The sequence below is a fragment of the Protopterus annectens genome, chromosome 3.part1, assembly GCF_019279795.1.
Source record: "Protopterus annectens isolate FY-2018-M chromosome 3.part1, PAN1.0, whole genome shotgun sequence".
Lineage (NCBI taxonomy): Eukaryota > Metazoa > Chordata > Ceratodontiformes > Protopteridae > Protopterus > Protopterus annectens.
The window spans coordinates 1,718,773,567-1,718,796,673 of NC_056732.1; the positions used below are offsets into that span (position 1 = coordinate 1,718,773,567).

The window sequence follows — 23,107 nt, forward strand, 5'->3', positions numbered from 1 at the left end:
CGCTCACATATACATGTGCGTGCATGCACACGCGCACAACTACACTCACACAGAAGCGCACACACACACACACACACACACACACACACACACACACACACACACACACACACACACACACACACACACACACACAAGTACACACATATATAACACTTATTTCCCATCATTGAAAAGAATCCAGCTCATGGTTTGATCTCAACATGTGCAAGCAGTAACGGGAAGGAAGAGCAACAAGCAATAATTAAAATATTTAAATTATAAATGCAGCACAGCATTTTACCACCAGCATATGACAGTCGATACATCAAAAAACAAATTTAAATATCGCATAGCAAAAGACTGACATTAATTATTATAAAGCACAACATAAAATTACTGAGTCAGACTTCTTTACCTGTGAGTATAGTGAGCAAATTCAATTTTGAAAGATGCATTATTGACAAAACACATTTCAGTTATAAGGCTGATGAAAAAGTTGTTAACTAAATTAAACAATATTTGCTCTTCATCTAGGTGGGCAGTGATTCTTTCTTATATATCTTAGCAGCAACTATAGAACTCTTGGTAGGATATCTGTTTAATGTCTTTATTTGTTGTCTGTTAGCTTACGTGTTTAAAAATAAAATTATTTCAAACAGCATATGGTATAATGGTTTTAATAGTAGGTGTGACCCCTGCTGGTGTGTAAAACAGCTTGAAATAGTCTTTACAGCAAAAATATTTACAGTTATAATAAGTCAGGGAAAATCAACATGAGATAACTTCAGATTAAGATTACATATTTTGTAAGAGGATGCAAAGTTTTATTATTAGACTGCATTGTCTTATTTTCCCGTTACTTTTTCTTTTAAATTCATGTCAGGTCTAAGCAAAATAATGTAGCATTTTGGGATAAATATACAAACAAGCAATCCTGCACTAGAAGTCAAGATGGCAAAGATCTCCACTGCAATTGTGTTCTTCCCTCTGGTGCTCAGATATGCTGGGATAAACGATAACCAGACACTAATGAATACAAACATGCTAAATGTAATGTATTTAGCTTCATTAAATCGATCTGGCAGATTTCTTGCAAGGAATGCAACAACAAAACAAATTCCAGCTAAGAGTCCCAGGTATCCCAGCATGCAGTAGAACATAACAGCAGAACCTTCATTACACTCAGTTATTATTTTCCCAGGTACAGAGTTCATATTGTTCTGAGGGTAAGGGGTAGCAGAAGACAACCAGATTATACATATAATAATTTGCAGCATGGAACTAGAAACAATGATGGAGCTGGGTATCTTCCTTGACCCCACCCGATTCTTTAGATTGCTGGATGGTTTAGTAGCATTAAAGGCAATAACAACAATTACAGTTTTGGCTAGGACAGAAGAAATGCATACAGAAAATACAATACCAAAGGCTGGCTGTCGGAGAAGGCAGGTAGTTCTCATGGGATGTCCAATGAATATCAATGAACAAAGAAAGCACAGGGTGAGTGAGATGAGCAGAATATAACTGAGTTCCTGGTTGTTGGCTTTAACTACTGGGGTATCCTGGAATTTAACGAAAATACACAGAACAGATACAGTAACAAAGGAACCAACAACTGCCAGACCTGCTAGGGATGCGCCCAGTGAGTCTTCAAATGCAAGGAAGTCGATGACTTTAGGAAGACACTTTTCTCTCTTGACATCTGACCAGAGAAATTCAGAACACTTAATACAATCACTGGCACCTGAAAGAGAAAGTTTATCAAATGTATTTAGATTTTTATAGGTTTTTTTTTGGTAAGTGGATAGGTCTAAATCTTGATAGCTGGAGACCCTTTCTCAGTTGTAAGACTTAGGAAACAGTTCTACATGAAATCAAAAATCCTTGATATAGTATCTAATGCAGCAACAAGATATAGGTGGTTTACTGAAACTAATATTCAAATTAATATAAGATTAGCTATACAAGCACAGAAACATTGTGGAAGTTAGTAAGGCTGTGAGCTGCTAATGACCTGTTTCCTATAGTCAATCAAGGGTACAGAGTTTTATTCATTCAACTTCCCATTTGCATATTATGTGACTTGGACCAGACCTCTTAATCAGACAGCTTACCTGGGTCATCCCTATAAAGCAACACTTGTGTCGTGTCAGGTGGGCTTACCCAATTAACAAATGAATAAAACAACTTAATCTTAAGCTAAACATGCATTCTGATAACATAGCCAAATATATATCAGAATGGATTTAAAAATCAGAATCACAGCAAAGGGGTATATATATATATATATATATATATATATATATATATATATAGAGAGAGAGAGAGAGAGAGAGAAAGTAGAGAGAGAGAGTGAAAGAGAAGTACTTACTGTCACTGCAACTCCCAAATACTGATGTTCCAACGTTGATGCATAAAGACTGAAAAAAATAATGCCAACCTGCCATTATGTGTGCTGAGAGGTATAAACTTACAGCAAACAAATTTTATAATGTGTTTTGTTTACAGGAGAAGCAAGCCCCTGTATCCCCATGTGAGGGGCTGTGCCCCCCCAACACCTCTAATTATTTGTTTGTTTATTTATTTAGTCTAATTCCGGTACTGCAAAATTCCTAGGTAAAGGGCATATTCCTCAACTCTGGGGACTGTACAGTCTCATGCAACTGTTGACCAGCATGTTTTGTCGGCCAAAGTGTGTCAACACAGCAGTGGTTGACTTAATTAAATTCAGCGAAAAGAAGTGCATCTATATATGGATAGAAATATTTTACATCTATCTATATATATCTGTATCTATATCTATATCTTTATATATGGGTCTAGGACTATTCACTGAAAGCACATTTCACTGAAACACATTTGACTGTGCACAATTCACTGAAAGCTCAATTCACTGAAAACACAATTCACTGAAACACATTTCACTGAAAGTTATATATGGCCTTTTCCCCACTGTAGTGCGACCCTGGAGTTAGAATATATAGTAAGGGGGGGGGTGTGGGGGGCACCGCCCTCCACATTGGGGGGTGTGGAGGCGTAGCCCCCCACCTATTTTAAATATTTTGAACTATGCACATGGATAATTGCAATTTCAATAAATTAGTCTTTTCTAAACTTAATATATATCCAAACTACGTGGGGGGCTATGCCCCCCACACCCCCTTTACTATATATACTAACTCCAGGGTCGCACTACAATGGGGAAAAAGCCATATATAACTTTCAGTGAAATCTGTTTCAGTTAATTGTGCTTTCAGTTATTTGTGCACAGCCATTTGAGTTTCAGTGAAATGTGCTTTCAGTGAATAGTCCTAGAACCATATATATATATATATATATATATATATATATATATATATATATATATATATATATATATATATACGTATATCTAGACCCCCACCCACACCTACACACACTTGTTTGTATATGTATGTATATGAATATGTTTATATACGGGTCTGCTTTGATTCACTGAAAACTTATTTCACTGAATTTCAAAACACTCACACCACATCGCTGAAAGCTCAAATCACTGAAAACACATTTCACTGAATCACATTTTACTGAATGTAAGTACTGTTGGGCAAATAAAACATATATGCCCTTTTCCCCACTGTAGTGTGATTTTGGAGTTAGTATATATAGTTAGGGGTGTGTGAGGAACACAGTCCCCACACTGGGGGTGTAGTCCCCCACCTACTTTTGATTTTATATTGTTAGGTTTTAATGAAATGAGATTCATAAATATAAAAGCTAAGTAGATGGGGGACTACTCCCCTCACCCCCCCAAAAATATATATACTAACTCCAGGATCGCACTACAGTGGGGGAAAAGGTCATATACGCTTTATTTGCCCAATAGTACTTACATTCAGTGAAATGTGATTCAGGGAAATGAGTTTTCAGTGATTTCAGCTTTCAGCGATATTTTTGAGGGTGAATTGAAATTCAGTGAAATGAGATTTCAGTGAATCAAAGTAGACCCTTATATATATAAATATATATATATATATATATATATATAGAGAGAGAGAGAGAGAGAGAGACACACACACACACTCACATACACAGACATTTATATATTTTATATATATATATATATATATATATATATATATATATATATATATACATATATATATATACACACACACACACACACACACACACACATATATATATATATATATATATATATATAGAGAGAGAGAGAGAGAGATAGGTGACATTAAAAACATCTAAAGACCCAAATGTTGTTGCCATTAACATCTACACAAAATAAAAAAAAAAAAATGAAACTGAGCATGCTCTGAAACATACCCTCAGAGCATGCAAGTATAAAGAATATTCTGGCTGAGCTCCCACACCCCTGCCCCTTTAAACTTCTTTTATTGCAGGGGAACAGCCCCCATGCACCCCAGATGCCTCCCAAACTTATGTATGCTAACTCTGAGATCACCATACCTCAGACAAAAGGGAATAATGCAGGAAATGGCCATCCCAGACTTGTATATGTATGTCCATTTTTTTGGCCATTCAGTCTCTGTGTATGGGTCATGATGTTTCAGATGATTACTTAATTATCACTTTACGAAATCCAAGCAATCACCATTTAACGGACACTTAAGATGTCTTGCCAAACATCTCTGATGTTAATGACGTCATTACTCAGAGGCTGAATAAATTTAACATAGGCAGGATGATAAATTCAAACAAGCACTAGAAAACTGTCAGCAACCTGTAGCAATAGGACCGGTATCTTTGGGAAAAAATAATTAGATATAAAGTCACATACTGCATGTCACATCTTCCCCCTTATGCCTTTATGATTAATAATTTAGAATTAAATATCCAATACATATTATCAAAAGCTGTTTGTCACAGCAGTTACAAACTGACAGATTTAAAAAGTAAAAAAAATTACAAAGACTATTACTTCACTGAAGAACACTGTTTTAATGAGAACATACAGTCTCTAAAAATAAGACTTGTTTGCACCCTTTTCTACCTTTGGTAGCAGCAAAGGCAAAACATTATATTCTCAGCTCTTTTTGACTTTGGTGTCAGTCTAGAGGGAAAAAAAAGCAATATAGTCTAATGTTATATTATGTATCTGTCAATATTTGTTGTCAGCAAAGACAATTGCTGCTGTGTTGCAAATGGTGTTCTTTTTCGTCTGCAAGGTCAAAAGCATTTCATCTTCACATTCCCACAATTTTCCTTCTGCTGTACACTTTCTTAATACTTACATTTGTATGATGATTACATTTGCATGACAACTCCCATTCTCTAGCAAATAAATGTTACGTTTCAGTATTCTAAACCTAGGTTAGTATTTATCTGTTCACCTCTAGGTTAGTATTTATCTGTTCACCTCTAGGTTAGTATTTATCTGTTCACCTACAGACTCTGGTTCTGTTTCCTCTAGGTTCCATAGACACCTGCTCTTAGCACACCTTACCCCTAGCAATATTGGGTGGATTTTGCAGACACAGCACTTCCCAAGTGAAGCTCTGACAGTGCTAATTAGTTTCAGTGCACAAGATGTGTCATTGAACATGTTGCTTTTAGCAAACATATGACTGTAACACTCTACTATAAATACATTCCTGCCTGATTTATTCTAGCAAGTATATTTGTTAGACTGACTCCCCTTACTAGGATTAGGTACAGAATTACTAAGACTTAGTGGCTTACTATATTTCTGTTTACCAGTGACCACTCCACTACCTTCCCTCTAGACAAGGCAAGTCAGATTAGAAAGCTGACAGCAAGGCTCACAGACTGCCTTCCTCCATACTTATTCAGGTGCCAGGATGCAGCACTGCAGGGCATCTGTCCTCCTTACTATTTTTATGGTATTGCTCACACAACCACAACACTGAAATAGCAGCCCCTATTGCGATGTGACTATGTACACATGGCTTTATGGGACCTTTTTTATAACAGTGCATTACTACTTTCACACATTTAACTGAGAGTCCAACATTCTTACCAAGGGCAGGTTGAATGCACTTTGATAGTCCGCACATTCACACATGGATTGAGTCATGCTGCTGACCCACTGATAGGACATCAGTCTCTAGCCACCTATCCCCAACCCTAGCCACCCCTGGAACATTACACATATACCTATTAGGGACCATCTGTAAATCTATTCTGTGCTTCACTTTCTTTGCATTTTACAAATCATACTACTGCAGACACACGTTAAATACTTTTTTTCACATTTGCACTATAGACTATTAACCAATTGCACCTATACAACTTCCAGCATGTACTCTACCTAAAAATCCTCTAACAGATCCAAGAGCATCATCAGTTAATAGCAAACTAAAACTGTTAGTAGCAGTCTCCCACAATCTGCTCTTACATAACTTTTAGCACATAGCCATGTCACAAAAGTGAGTGCAAACCTTCTAGGATTCAAATATTTACCTTCTTCCCTCTTTCACCTACACAAGGGCACCAGCAGGCAGGTGCAAGGGGGTGCACTTGCACCCCCCTGAATTTTCTTAATTTAAGAAAATGATGGATTTAGGCAGGGACGCATGCCCGGCCCCTTTTAAGTTGTACCTGATTAAAAAAAAACATCTTCCCAAAGAACCCTGTCACCAAACATGCCAAATACATCAGGGATGTGATTGGAGGTTTCGGTCAAATGATTTTTTTTTATAACGGTCCTCCAGCTGCATCTACATAATTTTAGGTGGTTTGGTGAGAAGAACGGTCACTGTGATATCGTAAAAGTTAACCCTTTGTGAGAAATTTAATTTTAAAATAGAATACAGTGGGGCTAACAACTTTGAAACTGCTCCTCAGCAGTGGGGGAGTAATCTGCATTGAGGTAATGCTTATTCTTGTATTTTATGGACTTACAAAAAAAGCAGTACATTTTTCTCCGGCAGAATACAGTTCTCTGTATTCTTTAATTGACCATGGAATGGATAATGATTTTCTTAGTTCTCACCTTAAATAATTTATATACTCATTTTGAATTCTATCCATTCAGGTAGCTATCATAACGGCGCTTAACAGGCTGGACTGTTACTGTTATTTTGGCTCATAAAGTCAGGTGGTCATATTCTTGGCTCACGTTTAAATTATGGTTGTTTTCTTAGCCTGTCAGAAAAAAATGTGTATTTCTAGTGCCATACTGATAACATTAAATGTTGATATTAACAGACATTTAGCACACTGCTTCAAAACATAATTGTCTAAATGCTCTACGAAGAGCAAGTCTAAACATTTAGTATATAGCTTCAGAATTACTGCCCAGAGTCCTGACTATTCAAGCAGTCACATTTAAGTGTGATCCATTGTGTAAAAAAATGAGATTGTGCTGTTTGTATATATTTTGGTCATGTAAAGCCACCAGCATATATTTCCACAGCAATCCTTGAATTCAACAGAAAGTGAACAACACTTTTACTAAACTGTAGACTGTGTAATATTATTAATATAGCTAGATCAACATAGATACTAGAGAATAATTATATCAAGGTTTAATGAAGAACAGAAAAAAAAAAAACTTATTTTGTCCCAAAGCAAAACTGTGAGTTATTATAGAACAGGTCGCTTTTGCACAAACTATTACAGAAAGAACACATGTCTGAAAGAAGCCTGTCATCATTACACATGCTACAAATTTAGCTTAAAAGGTGGCAGCACTGTAATTGATATTATCATCTTTAGTAAATTACAATTAGTTTATATTTTTAGTTTTTCATATGGTCATTATTCAAAAGTAAGTTAAAACGTATTATAGCAATAACCCATGCCTGGGTGTGGGTAATGCTGGATTTACCCACAGTTGACGTGGTTTGGTCCCGAGGGCGAAGCCCGAGGGACCAAACAAAGCCAACCGTGGGTAAATACAGCATTACCCACACCCAGAAGTGAGTTATTGCTATTATACCATGACATTATTTAAGAAAAGAAACTATTACTTTTCTTAAATAATGGCATAGTATAATGCCTGTTTACTGCCCTTCCGCAGATGTCTGGCATCCACGGCAGTTCTGATGTATCAGAGCTGTGGGCAAAAGCAATGGAGAAAGCAAGATCTCCGTTGCTTTTTTTTTTTACTGTTTTCGCTATGTTAAATGGGTTTAACATAGCAAGACAGTTTTAAAATAAGCAACGGAGATGTCCGTTGTTTATTTTAAAACTGTCTCGCTATGTTAAACCCATTTAACATAGCGAAACAGTAAAAAAAGCAACGGAGATCTTGCTTTCTCCATTGCTTTTTTTTTAAAACCTGTCTCGCTATGTTAAATGGGTTTAGCATAGCGAGACAGCTTTAAAATAAGCAACGGAGATCTCCTTTGCTTATTTTAAAGCTGTCTCACTATGTTAAACCCATTTAACATAGCGAGACAGTGTTTTAAAAGTAGAGTTATACTAATGGAAAAAAGTTCGGGCGACCGGACCTTTTTCCATTAGTATAACTCGATTTACAATGTGCACGCTGGCCAATCAGCATGCACGTTTTGGGGGGGGGTCATGGTATAATATCAGTGTTGTGACTGATAACATTCATATGCTATCACTGAAATACAAGCATTTACAAAGGTCCCTTAACATCCTGTTTTCAGGATGGGCCTTCCGTCCAATGACCCTTATTCCATGACAAATTAAGTGAACAGGTTTGCAGAAGAGTCTACAAAGTCTGTCTCTAGCAGTATTGTTTATGTTTACATCTCTCTCTCTCTCTTAAATAATAATAATGAAACTTTTGCAATATTTAAATTCTGCATGGATCTTTACTGGGGAAATGGAAATGCTCTACTCACATAATTACGCATACGCATCCTTTACTGTGTTTGGGGATATCATCCACCCCACCCAACCATAATTTGTGCAACTCAGTTATTCTTAGGTAGGACACAGGTGCGGCCAACTTTCCAAGCATCTGTGGGTGCTTCTTTTCCTGCACAAAATGAAACCCCCAATGAAATCAGAGTGCTGAATATATACAAAAACTGAAAGTTATAACAAGCTGCCATAATGTAGAGTGAAGGGAATCAGTCACAAGTTGCTTGATGTTTAGATGACCAAGAGGTTTGGGTTTACCTGTACTTGTGAAACGTTTCTTTTTTGGGGGGGTGAGAGAACAGCTTGTCATGCAGATCAACAACTGTGATGACCATACTCTGGAACAAACTACCTATCTATATCAAACAAAGCTCCTCATTAGCACTCTTCAAGAAAAATCTTAATGATTGGATGGGAGATAGGAAATTCACCCCGGGGATCACTTCTGTGGCTCTGCTCGACAGTGGCACAGGAAAATAATTTTCTTGGGTGGCGAAAGCCAGGGTACATTTGGCTAGGCTTATATAGGCCCCAGGGCCAATAGCCTAGTACCTACCTATGAACCTATGAACCATCAAAACAGTTTTAATACTTCATTCAATGGTGTTTAAATGCACTAATAAAACATAGTCATCCGGCTTTGTCAACTTTATTTTGTGTTCTTTCTATAAGAGCACAGGATAGAAGACCAAATAACCTAAAGTGTGTTACATTGCACTTCCAACAGTTCTCAGCCACTGAAATAACTCTGGTGGCTACATTATCGTAAAACAGTGTGGCTGTCAGAAGTACATTGCAAATGTGTATTTCTAGTGCCGTACTGATAACATTAAATTTTGATATTAACAGGTGGATAATATATCCATATATTAACTTTTAACAAGAGTTGGTGTCCTACCAAAGTAATGCAGCACAAACTCATGCATTGCTCTTAATAATGTACAGTAATATAATAAAACAATCAAGTCATAGAAGTTCTTAATCACTTTGGGTAAAGAGCAGTAGCGTTACCTACAAGCAAGCACAAAGCTCTAATTAAACACATTTAACTGAGACCATAAGGTATAGAGAAACAGCATGGATGATGGCATACTCCACTTAATACTGTTTGACTTGGGCTGAAGTACCTATTGAGAGACTTCGTAACTGCAGTCAAAAACTGGCCACAGTGTCAATTAAATTCATTTTTATTTAGAGCCAAAATAGGTTACAAGACACACAGATCTGACTTTTCAACAGCACTGATCCATCCATACATTCACAGCCCTCTTTTTCCCCACTTGTGTGTACATGGCGTCAGGATGTCAGTTCATTAACAGCCCTGGTGCTCTTAGTAAAATGAAATGATGATTAAAAATATAATTGAAATATAAAAGAAAAATATATAATTGAAATAGATGTAAGGAAAAGAGACAAGACTTGAGAAATAATAATAAAAGATTAACTTATTTTACAAGGGCGATACGCATAGTAGCCAGTAACAAGTGATAGCGAATATGTATTTTCAATGGGTGGTGTTTGGGTTAAAGTTTCTAAATAATTCAAGAATGTTGTTTGTGTATATACCTGTGTAGCTCCCCATAATGTGAAAGTTTTACTAACAGCTGCATCTAGAAAGCTCACGTCATGATTAATAATGTCATAATTAAAAGAGTATATTGAGGAATTGACATGATTTTGTATTTACAACTGACATTACAACTGACAATTTGTATGGAGTTACATGTATTAGCATATCTAAATATGACTATGGAATCTTTTTTTATAAGACCCGTTGCCCCTACTACTACTGGAACTATCTGGCTATCTTTCTTCCACATTACTCTCGTTTCTGCCTTCAAATCCTGATATTTTATGAATGTGTCTCTGTATGCAAGACACTGTAGTCATTGGGTGTGGTGATTTCAATGATCAATGCTACTTTTGTCTTCTTTTCTTGGACCACTATATCCGGTTTTCTAGCAGTTATCTTTTGAACTGTTGGTAATGGGTGAAAATGTTCAAAACTTTAAATTTAAAATACATTCTATGAAGTGGTGCTGTATTATACAAGGGATATAATTCAATTATTATATATTAGAATTGATTCACCTTCCTGACTGCATTAAAGAACTTTTACATTGCCCTAAAATGTGTACAAGGGGTCAATGATTTGAAAACAGCCCAAAGGTAAACTTTTGGGCAGATGCATTTTCTTTGAATATGGGTTTCAGTGCTGTCTCAGTTAATGTGACTTTCAAAGGTAGATACGTTTTAATGCCAAGTCTGTTTTCATTGTCAAATGTCTATCAGTGTTTGTGCTAAAAAATTGTAAATTCAATCGAAATATCTGTAATATTGTAGAAGTAAAGCATAAAACAGTATGCACATAGAGTTTTGAACCATGTGTATGGCAACTGGGAAGAAATAGCCAAGTAATGGGACACTGAAATGGCTGTGTGGGGGGAAGGGCTGCATGGGAGGAGTGGGCGGGGCTCTGGGTTTGCACCCCCACTGCAAAAAATCCTGCGAGCTCCCTTGCACCTACAATCCTTTTTTGTTTGTTTGTTTGTTTGTTTGTTTTGAAACCACCTGTTATGGCTTCCTATTTATGAGGTCCTTACTGCTGAATACACAAAAATTAGAACCTGATTTACTCTTTCTTCTTCGCATAATTAAAAATGTAATACCAGGCCAACATCCTTGCATCTTCATACTGCCACAACAAATATATCCACTATACTGTACTATAACTACCTACATTCAAATAGATATTACCTTCTCCTAGCTAATACCTAAAACCAATATCCTTCCCTACCTCATTTTTATCAGCCGTGCCACTATTGCTATGAAAAATCTATCTGTCTTCACCAGTTATAACACTCGCAGTACTTGACTGACAGTACACATTCCCTCCAGCTTCCTCTTCCAGTTTTGTACCTCTTTACCACTTAGCCACAACTACTAATCAAAATTCTATATCCCATTTACATTTTAGCACGAGAGCCATCACTTTTCACTTGTAAGCTATAATAACTTTTTCACTAAATGTATAGTGTACCTATCCATTCCAACAAGTACAGGTATTTTACTCCTTCAAACTCCAACCACAACAATCTTAGCTCTACCATCTTTACTCCTGCCTAGCCTCTACATGGAAAACAAAACCCTTGAACTTTGTTTTCAGTGAATTCACCAAAGCCCAATAGAATGTAGGCACAAACCTCATATGCATGTGTATCCCACTGCTATTAGTATCATTATGTATTTCACCTGGGCTGAGGCTGAAATTAGTCAGTATTGATCAGCGCACTACCTCATTTCATAAATATAAATAAATAAAAATCCCTTTGATATTTCCTGCTCCTTCTCATTAGGTATGACAATGTCTGTTTGTAGTACCACATACCAAGCCATAACACAGAGCTACAACACACTCCACTTACACATTCCTTTTAGATCTCAACTTCAAGCCTCTTCTTCATTCACCTACACAATTTACAGTGCCATAAGGAAAAATACTCTAACCATTATATCATACAATCCATGCTATAAGGAAAAATGCTGTAACCATTATATCACACAATCCATGCTATAAGGAAAAATGCTCTAACCATTATATCACACAATCCAAACAAAGTCATCCTCAACATAACCACACTAAACTGAAAAAGCAACTCTGTACATTATTCAGTTTAGTAAGTAAATTTGGACGCACCCACCCCATTCTCAGCCATTTATGTCAATAGCCACAGTCAATATGTCATATCAATTTTTCGGGAACCAAAATGTGCTACATTAATATACGCAGCATATGCAACAAAACAGTGAAGCTATATGCATGGATGTCAAAGCACACACATTCTGTCCATCTCAGAGATAGGTTAAAACCAGACATTAAAGATGACAAAATCATCTCACACATAATATTCTACAAACTGATCTTATTAGTAAAAAGAGCAGGTGGTGTAACTGTAATATATTGAAATGGATATGCCTTGTACAAAAGTAATCTTCCAATAACAAATTAAAAAAACAGAAATAATACTAGCTATCAAGTAAAAGCATTTGAATAGTCACTTTAGATACCACCTAACAATAAAATATCTATTGTGGAAACTAAACTCTTGTGGATAACATCAAATATCACATATGAAACTAACACCTGGGGGTTAAGGTTAGCACCATGTACTATTAACTAGCTACTTCCTGTGGTCCTGTGAAACTTTAATGAGTACCATTATCGACCAACTGTAATAGTGTTTTACCAGGAAATCAAAGATTATAGGAAAGACAGGGCAAAAATATAAGGGAAGATCAGGGATATCCTGCAAAATTAGGAACATTTAAAAGATACAGCAGGTAGAAATGAAGTGTCACCCCAATAAAAGATAAACCACTTCTGTCTATTTTGAATTTTGCCCTAATGAAGTCCAAAGTTATATTTTATAGGACGAAAATGCTTATCATTTTTTATTTCTGTATGACCTTCAATTTTTATACTGGTCAAGCGCTTTTTATCTGTGTAACTCTGTTTGGTATTTGGAGACTCGTACTTCCAGATTTTGCTTGATGTTTTTCACCTGAGTGTTTCACATCCCTATTGCTATCTGTCATACATTTTATTTATATGTGTGGCACAGTGACATTCTTAAAGCTTTTAAAGACTGAAACACATTTTATTGCTCTCTTTGCCAGCTGGGTCTGTTTCTTGTGCAAGACCCGATTGTAACAGTGCTTGTGGATGTGTAACAAACTGCATTATGGAAGATCTTCACAATTTTAAGCTTCTACCCAGTTTTGAAGTGTAATCACTACACTCCAAGTATTATGATGTATGACATGACAATGTAACAAACCTAAAATAAAATTCAGTAACACTTTGGATCTCAATAAACTATTTGCTAAAGCCTTGTAAAAACATAACTGACCCCTCCTTCTATCTAATTCAGGCTATGACATCACAAGTAAATTTAAAAGTCACTTTATTTTTGCTTAGTATAATCTTCTAAATTACTCATTAGCCATTCAACATTGTCTTGTCTGTGGCTGCAAGACACCCACACCCCTAATATAAACACCAGAAAGAACAAATTCTACATTTATATAACAGTAACAATTAAGAAACTCCTCTCAAAATTAAAACCATCTTCATTGCCCCTAATATTTTAACAGTAGAATACATCAAAATAATGACATATCTCATAGTTTAGCCAGTACTTAGAAACCTCTCTATAAAATAATCCTATATGCCCTAATCTGTGAAAGCATTATTACGTCATCCTTCTTCAGAAGTAAAGGTCATCACATGAACTCCTACAAATTAGACTTATTGCTATCCTATTACCTCTGTCTAAAGTACTAGAAACATTTTTATAGCGAATAGTAGTATCCCATCTAATTAATGATAATCTATTATCTGCTACACAATATGGATTAAGACCAAATCATAAACCAGAGATTGCCTTTTTCACATTCCTGTATGTACTCTACCAAAGCCATAACCAAGGTGATACATCTTCATCCATATTCCTAGACGTATTCAAATCACTTGACCCTGTGTCTCATGATCTATTAATGAAAATATTAAGTTAATCTCCATACAAAGTCACTACAGTGGTTCTCAAGATACCTTTTTCATTGATCATAGTATGCAAATTTAATGTTACTATCTCATCTTCCTTGCCCATAACTGTTACAGTTCCTCAGGGATTCACTCTATGCCCATTAATATTCAATATCATCATAAATTATATCACTCTCTCATCTGAAAAAATCTACTGCTATCCAGTATGTCAATGATTCTACTTCCATTTGTTCAGCATCCGGCTATCCTCAATTGCAAACTATAATAAAAGAATATCTTCTCCTCTGAAAAGTCTCTTCAAAATTCCTAATGTCTCCTAAATTAACAGCCTGCATATCATTGCTTGAACCTGTGTCTAACAGAGCTCTTTTCAAACTATCTGGAAATATACAGAGCTAAGTATGTTTTTTTGGTTCTTCAGAATTGTGCACTGTAAATTGTTGCTGGACTAATTTTATTCAGAGTTGTGCACTGTTATTTTTGATTCACTGTATAGTTTTTCAGATCTCTGCTGAAAGTGTTTTGTCCCACCTCCCCCTATTTTCTGCTGTGTCTTAAGTTCTGACTATCTGAAGGATTACTTGCATAACGATAGACCCTGTTAGTTAACAGCCTGCATATCATTGCTGGAACCTGTGTCTAAGAGAGCTCTTTTCAAACTATCTGGAAATATAATACAGAGCTAAGTATATTTTTTTGGTTCTTCAGAAGTGTGTACTGTAAATTGTTGCTGGACTAATTTTATTCAGAGTTGTGCACTATTTTTGATTCACTGTATAGGTTTTCAGATCTCTGCTGAAGGTGTTTTGTCCCACCCACTCTCCCTATTTCTGGTTTGCTGTTTAAATTTTGTGGCTTTTGCAGTTGCCCGCCCCACTGTAGATTTGATCTGTGACACTCCCCTCAGTCCCATCTCTTTACCACATTCTACCTAATACACTCCTTCTGCATTTGTTTTTAGTCATTTTTAATTTAATTGCATTTTTTCAAACTGTGTTTGGTCTAATATTGCCACATACTCAAGTGTGCTAGCTTGCACTGCATTTGAATTGTTTTTACTGCTGTTTAGATACTTTTCTGTAAAAAAAAACTGTAAGCCTGTTTCCTACCTTTCCTGTAACTAGTGTAGTCCATATACAGATTTGCTGTATCCAGGACTGTATGTAAGCTTCTGAGCCCCCCAAGCCTTTTTGTGTTGGAGGGAAGCCTTCTAGCTTGTCAGTGGGAGTGGTAAGCACTAGGTAACCTGTCTACCACATAAGGAGTGGTTCTAGCCCAGAAATTGTAGTTACTGGCCGTCTGGGCAATCTTTTCTATCTCTCTAACTTTCTGATTTGAAAGCCTACATTTGCACTTGTTTCTTTCCTGTAACTAGTCTAGTGCCGATACAGATTCTTAGTTTTAGCACTTGAATTTGCTTATTCATGCTCAGCACATGTTCAGAACTTGTTGTAAGCACTAAATAAGCTACTAATTACTATAGCACTCAACCTTCCTCATTACCTAGAGGAAAATGTTTTTTTTGCATTTACTTTCACTTGCTAAGAGAAAAACATCTCTTGTACCTCACTTTCCTCACTTATCTAGACGAAAATAGTTTTTTTATTCAGGCATGTCCAAAGGGCAGCTCCCAGTGTTCTCCCATGTCTATCTGATGAATCTGGGCATCTTGGAGCAATGTAGAAATTGCCTCATGTACACAGACAACCCTCTCCTCCTATCACCCAACACTATAACCTGTGAGAGATGCACTTATCTAGCCAAACTGGAGGTAAAGCTCTCTCCAACCAAGATTGAACTTGACATTCAAGAGTAGAAGGTAAACACTTGCACCACACCACACTTCTCACATAGTCTCACTAAATCTACACCACCAAAATCAACACATAGAAACACAAAAACATTCGCGGAGGCTCTCAATAATAATCTGCCCAAGCAACAGAGACCTCCAAAGCAGAAACGCAAGCAACTTCCACCCCCAACACAACCCAAATGACACATAGCCCACAGACTCAGTGTGCCACTCAACCACAGCCAATAAGGCAAAACAACATATCCAACACACTAGTCATAAGTGACTCTATAGTCAGGCACACTGATGTCCCACTCACCAGGCTAAACAAGGAGAAGGTTACTGTCAGCTGCCTGTCAGGTGCCAGGATCTGCCACATAACCCACGCACTCAGGTCACTCCACAAGTACAAATATGACTCTGTCATTGTCCATGTTGGTGTGAATGACCTGAGATGTACCTCCCTGGACTACATGAAAAAGACATGGAAGAGCTCTCTGATCTTGTAGCCCAGGCAGGTATGACCCTAGCCCCGAGTAGCATTCTGCCATCACCCAGAATGATACCGCAGTACAAGGACAAAATGATTGACTTCAACAACTGGCTAAGCTTCTGGTGTCATTCTAAGCGGATCCAGCATCTGTCTGCTTGGGATGACATGGTTGACAGACCACAATGCTTTGCCAGAGATGGCCTGCAGCTGTTGCCCCTGGGATTCCAGATACTGGCTAAGGCTCTTGCCACCCATATAGTGCCTTTTTTAGGCAAGGTTCAAATGACAAATTCACCACCATAACAGGAACAGGCAAGCAAAAACTGAGGGTAATGCTACTCAATGCTAGAAGTCTAAATCTCAAAATACACTCACTCGAGGCACTCCTTAAAATAGAGAACATCGATATCTGTGCAGTGACTGAGACCTGGCTCAAGGCTCCAGAGAGCACTCCTGCACTACCAGGCTATAACTCATACCACACTTCTCGACCATGTAACCTGGACCAGAACACCAAAGGTGGAGGTGTGTTCATATTCATTAAGGATATCCACACGTCCAGGCTAGGTGCTCAGCATAATGCATCCAAGGTTATCCAAGTGCAACTAACTCTGGGCAAAACTGTAATCCAAATTGTAGCTTGCTACAGATCCCCCACCATGCCCCAGGATTCCCACTCCTCTTTTCTTGATGTACTGGAAAATATTAGGGTTCAACCAAACACCCTAATAATGGGCGATTTCAACTACCCCACCATTAACTGGGAAAACTACTCATGTACCAACTCCTTCACACAACGCTTTCTGGAATTCATAAACTCCAATGCACTGGATCAACTTATCCAATGCACTGGATCAACTTATCCACGCTCCCACCAGGGGCAACAATATCCTAGACCTAGTCATTACCAACATGAGTGACCGGTGTTCCATACCTGAAGTCAACTCCTCATTGGTCCGATCCGACCATAAGCTAATCACCCTTGACATCCACATCCCACCCCCATTACAGAAACCATGGTAAAAAATTTCTCCAAAGCCAACTTCATGCTTCTTAAGACAGAAGTATTGAACTTCATGACACCCATGCAGATGGACAATACAGTTACGACTGCTGAATCCTACACAAATGCACTCTATAAGCACTTACATGAGTGCATGGATCATGCTATCCCAAACAGAACCAAGACGCTATCCTCCAAAAGAAAAGGAAGCCAATCTGGTAGTCTCCTGCCATAAACAAACTGTACAACAGAAGGAATAAATTTTTGCAAAAGAGAGTAAAATCCATGAATGGAGAAGCTCCCTGGTCAGCCTCAGTAAGAAGCTGAAATCCCTTACAAGATCCTCCAAAGCTAGCTACGAAAACAAAATCATCACTGATTCTAAGGACAACCACAAAGCATTATATAGCTATGTCAAGAATCTCAATGGCAACACCCAGATCTGCTCTGAGTTACAGCACAATGGCATGAAAATTACAGAACCAACTCAAATTGCCAACATCCTGGTAGATAGGTTCAGTGCTAACTTTACCCCCCCCCCCACACACCCCCTAAAGCGCCCATATCTATACAGGAAAAATGCAGAGTCCCTGTAATCACAACTATGCAGGTAAACTTCAGAACTAACTTGCTCCCTACCTAAACACCATGTTCAATCATAGCCTCACATCAGGTTTTGTGCCAACTGAATGACATATAGTAACAGTTATCCCACTCCACAAAGGGGGAGCAACCACTGATCCCGGGAACTATCGCCCTATTAGCCTGACGAGTCTGGTCTGCAAGGCCATGGAACGTATCATCATAGAACTCATAAACAAAGACATTGATAACCTCCAAACTCTGGATCCCACCCAGTTTGGGTTTGTAAAAGGCAGATCATGCCTCCTGAACCTGATCAACTTCTTTGAGGCAGTCACCAAAGCCGTAGATGAGGGTAAGGTGGTTCACACAGCCTATCTTGACCTTGCCAAGGCTTTCGACACCATCCCTCATTCTGGAATTATAGCTAAACTCACTAAACTAGGTATAAATCCCTATGTCACAAGATGGTTTGCCAACTGGCTCACTGACAGAACCCACACTGTAAAAGTTGCACACTCCAAATCTGACCTCAAAACCAGTGACAAGTGGAGTACCACAGGGTTCAGTCCTGGGACCTCTCTTGTTTGGTATTTACTTCTCTGAAGTACAGGCTAACACAGAAGGCCTCTGGCTAACGAAGTTTACAGATGTCTGCAAACTAGGAGCCATAGTTGAGTCCCCAAATGATGTGGAAATCCTACAGAAGGGCCTCGCTAAGACAGATGCCTGGTGTCAGAGCCATGGCATCAAGCTCAAGTGCATTGTCATCCCCTTTGGTAAAAACTCTGTACCCATGAACTACTACATAGATAGCAGTATACTTAACAATGAATGTGTGATAAGAGACCTTGGGACTCAGGTGGACAGTAGTCTGTCCTTTGATAGTCACATCGCCACAGTAGTCAGGAAGTCCTTCTCTGTGGCACACCTCATTATAAAAGGGTTCTCATCCAGAAAAAAAGAGGTCATTGTTCCCATCTACTCGATACTCATTAGACCCATTATAGAGTACAACGCCCCTTTTGGAATGTACCTCACAAGACATCTGCAGCAGCTGGAAAGGCCACAGAAGTACCTCACAAAGAGGATTACTGGCCTCAAACAGATGCTCTACACTGACCGTCTCAAAAAAAAATCCAGCTTTACTCCATAGCATATCTCCTACTCTGAGGTGATCTCTGCCTAACATAAAAAGCTATGTCAAACCCAGAGCTGTTGGACATGCTACATCTAAAGAAATCCCAATAGCTCCAAGCTACATGCTCTAGGGACCTAAACCTTGTCACCACAATAAACAGGACATGCTGGAGGGATAGAGCCCTGTCCCAGAGACTTTCCATACTCTGGAACAGGCTACCCATCTATGTAAAGCAAAGTTCTTCATTAGCACTTTTCAAGAAACATCTTGATGAGTGGATGGGAAATAGGAAATACACCCCGGGGATCACTTCTGTGTCTCTGCCCGACAGAGACACAAGAAAATAACTTTCTTGGGTGGCGTAAGGCAGGGAACCTTGTTGGCTAGGCTTACGTAGGCCCTCGGGCCGATAGCCTATTACCTACCTATGAACCTATAAACTCAAATAAAACAAAAGTGGTAGTATTCTCTGCATGTACAAAACACTACATACAGCATCTCTATCACATCTTTTAACACAGAAATAGAGACGGCATCAAAAGCTAAACTATTAGAGGGAATTATTGATAATAACCTAAACATTTGATTAGAACATGCATTCTAGTCCCAAAAAGAACTGCAAACCTGGACTACTTTACAAAGTTAAGTCCTGTCTTAGTTCTACAGTATACCTGACTACTAACTGGGGTTTCTATCTCCTACCATCCTCAATGCAGTTGCCGTTCTAATTAATTTTCAGACGGATCAATTAGACCAACTATAAAAATTGCCAGATTTATGTAAAGCAAACTAAACAAAAAACAACACCACTGCTTAGCAGTAAAACAAATCCATTGATGTGACCTGCCCAATCTCCTAACTTACTCCCAGATATAAAAACACATGTGTCTTACATTTTCCTGACAAACATGATTGCAACAGTCAATTACTACAGTGGTACAAACCCACATGTTTGTCTTTGGTCTAATAACTAAAATTTGCCCTCATCCAAAATCCCACACCACTTGAAGAGATTGTCTTTGCTCTTGCTATGCTGTCAAGCTCTAGAACTATTTAGTTCCTGCCCCTAGTGCATCCAAAACTAGTCTAAAAACATATCTTAGTAGCACGTGGATATGTTCCTGCTGCCTTCCAATAGATTAAATCCCACATTACTTAGTCTACCAATCATAAAACTGTAGCATTAACACTAGGTCTCCTTCTCTTATGTATGCTATTCATATCCTTTCTGTGACTGAGAGCTGCAAATACCCCATTACTGTAAATATAATCAGTAACTAATTCTTATTTGTTATATCTCTGGTACCATTAGTCTAAAATGTGCGGCTCTCATTTATGTATTTGTAATTATCCATAGTTTACATGTTTCCTGGTTTGACTACAATAAGATTTTTAAATACACGGAAGGCATGGCATATATACTCTAATAACTGTAATTATTAAATCAGAATAGTACCTCATTTGCTTTCACTCGAATGCAAGAATAAACAGTATTTTTAAATATTTTAGTCCATAAAGTACACCAGTCCATAAAAGCTGTCCCAAGACACAGGTAGGTCATTGCCTAGGTATCTCTCCAAGTTCAGGTACTCATAATGCAGTGCCAGGCTGTAGGCATCCTTCTTCAGCCTCATTCTTGTCTCCTAAAGTTAAGCACAGTCCCCATTTCCCTTGACTGGGTCCTTTTTTCAATCTATGCCTTCAAGTCTTCCTTTTAGCACAAAACACACTGTCCTTCCAGAGAAGGAAATCAATCACTCACAGCATGGCTGTCTTACACTTTCCTCATTATAAACATTTTTGTATATTTCCTAATTCTCTGTCTGACACTGTTTCTATCACACTTCCCCATTCAGTTTATCTACATCTGACTATTTTCTAAACTTCTCAATCGTATAACCAAATTACCTTTGCTAATGCTAATTACTACACCGTGCATTACAAACAAGCAACATGTAATCCAGCTTTATCTTTTCCAGGTGCATCTGAAATTGGACAATGCTCTTAAAAGTACTACCAATATTACATTTCCAATCTATTAAATTATTGCGATCTTGAGATATTTTTACAAATCCAAGTCCAGACTTCAACAATCAAACAGGTCAGGGACCCAGCTGAATATGGCTAAATGTCTTAATATTATATTGCTTAATACTGGTAATAGTGATATATGGACCAAGTTAGAAACTTGGTCCTTTAACAAGAAGCCTGCCATAGAGGAAATAACTGAAACGTTGTTTAGTAAAAGGGCAGGGTCTGTTTTTCAAACATTATAAAAATACAACTACGTCACTACAATCTGGTTAAATTCAGCAGTCCCAGTATATGAGTAAGTGATGTGAACTACTTCTTATAATTTAAAAGTAAGGGCTTCTGTTTCTGAGTATAACACCTCACCTAACTGGATTTCAGCTAATCTAATTCTGAGTAACAGTACATCTCCATGTATTAGGCACATACAAATCAGCCACCATACATCTGTCCTCTTCTCGAACAAACCCTAATGGATACATACCCAAAATGGCTTAACAGAGACACCATCATTCTCAGAAACTTTAACTTAAATGTTGCAGGAGACCCACTCCCTAGCTATAAAGAACATAGCAGTTTATGGATTATTTTCAAGAACATTCACAACTTTGAAGTTACTAAGACATGGTTTCAATGCAATGACACCACTCCTTCTCAACCAGTGGTTAGTACTTATCACAACTTCATGCCCTTGGACAACTGCAGGAAAGTATCTGTATTTGTCAGTAACACAATTACCTCACATCATATTACCCATAACCATAACTAAGATCTCTTGGAGATCAAAATCACCTTTAACAAATCCAAATATTACATCACTGCTAGTTACAGACTGCCATCAATATCCTCCAAAGAGCATGGAAATTACCATACATATTAAACCAAATGCATTCTTATAGGACTTCAATTCCTCAAGCGTTGATTGGGTAATAAGCAGCTCATGCGTGTACTTCACAGGTTTAGAAATGTTAATTGGTCAGGCATAGTAAATATGTGAATACACCACCATTCTCAGTATCATCATAATCCTTTTTCCTGTTTTCTACATGGGTTGGAGTGTCATGTCAACGGTTGCCATCTCTGTCTATTTCGTGCCAGTCTCCTAACTTCTTTGACAGCTTTACCTGGCTGTCATGTGTTTCCCCTTACACAATCTAGTCCTCTCTTTGCTCGACACCCATCATTTTCTCTTTCCTTTTTTCTTCACATCCCAAATCTTCATCAGATTGTCTTCTGCTTTTCTGGACATGTGCCTGAGCCACTGTAATCAGTCCTCTTTGAGCTTTTCTGTAAATAGAGCTGCTTTGGCTTCTGATCTGATGTCCTCATTTCTTTGTCTGTCCCACAGTGTGCATCCTACCACCCATCTCAGGCACTTCATCTCCCTCATTTTTAACTTCCTCAGCTGCTTGGCCTTTACTGCCCAGGTTTCTGTACCATACAGTAGTACTGATCAAGCCATTGTTGTCTACACCTTACTTTTCAGTTTCTTTGGCAGTCTTCTGTCATACACGACCCCTGACACTATGTGCCAGAGGTTGCAGCTTCCCAATTCTAGCTTTGACATTCTCATTCACACTTCCCTTCTCCTCAACCAACCCTCCCAGATACTAGGAGCTGTTAACTTATGGCAGTATTTCCCCTTTTATCTCAAATTTTACTTTTGTCTGAAATCCCCCATTTGCTGTCATTACAAC

General features: G+C 37.9%; 1 protein-coding gene across 1 annotated transcript in view; it reads right to left on the reverse strand.

Moving 5' to 3' along the window:
• Window positions 1-827: 827 nt before the first annotated feature.
• Window positions 828-23,107, reverse strand: part of LOC122797843 (vomeronasal type-2 receptor 26-like) — an 84,619-nt gene continuing 62,339 nt past the window's right edge. Inside the window, exons 3-4 of the mRNA XM_044066363.1 lie at window positions 18,758-18,764; window positions 828-1,719 (exon numbers count right to left, since the gene is read on the reverse strand). Coding sequence (XP_043922298.1) covers window positions 828-1,719; window positions 18,758-18,764 — 899 coding nt within the window. The remainder of the gene's footprint in view (window positions 1,720-18,757; window positions 18,765-23,107) is intronic.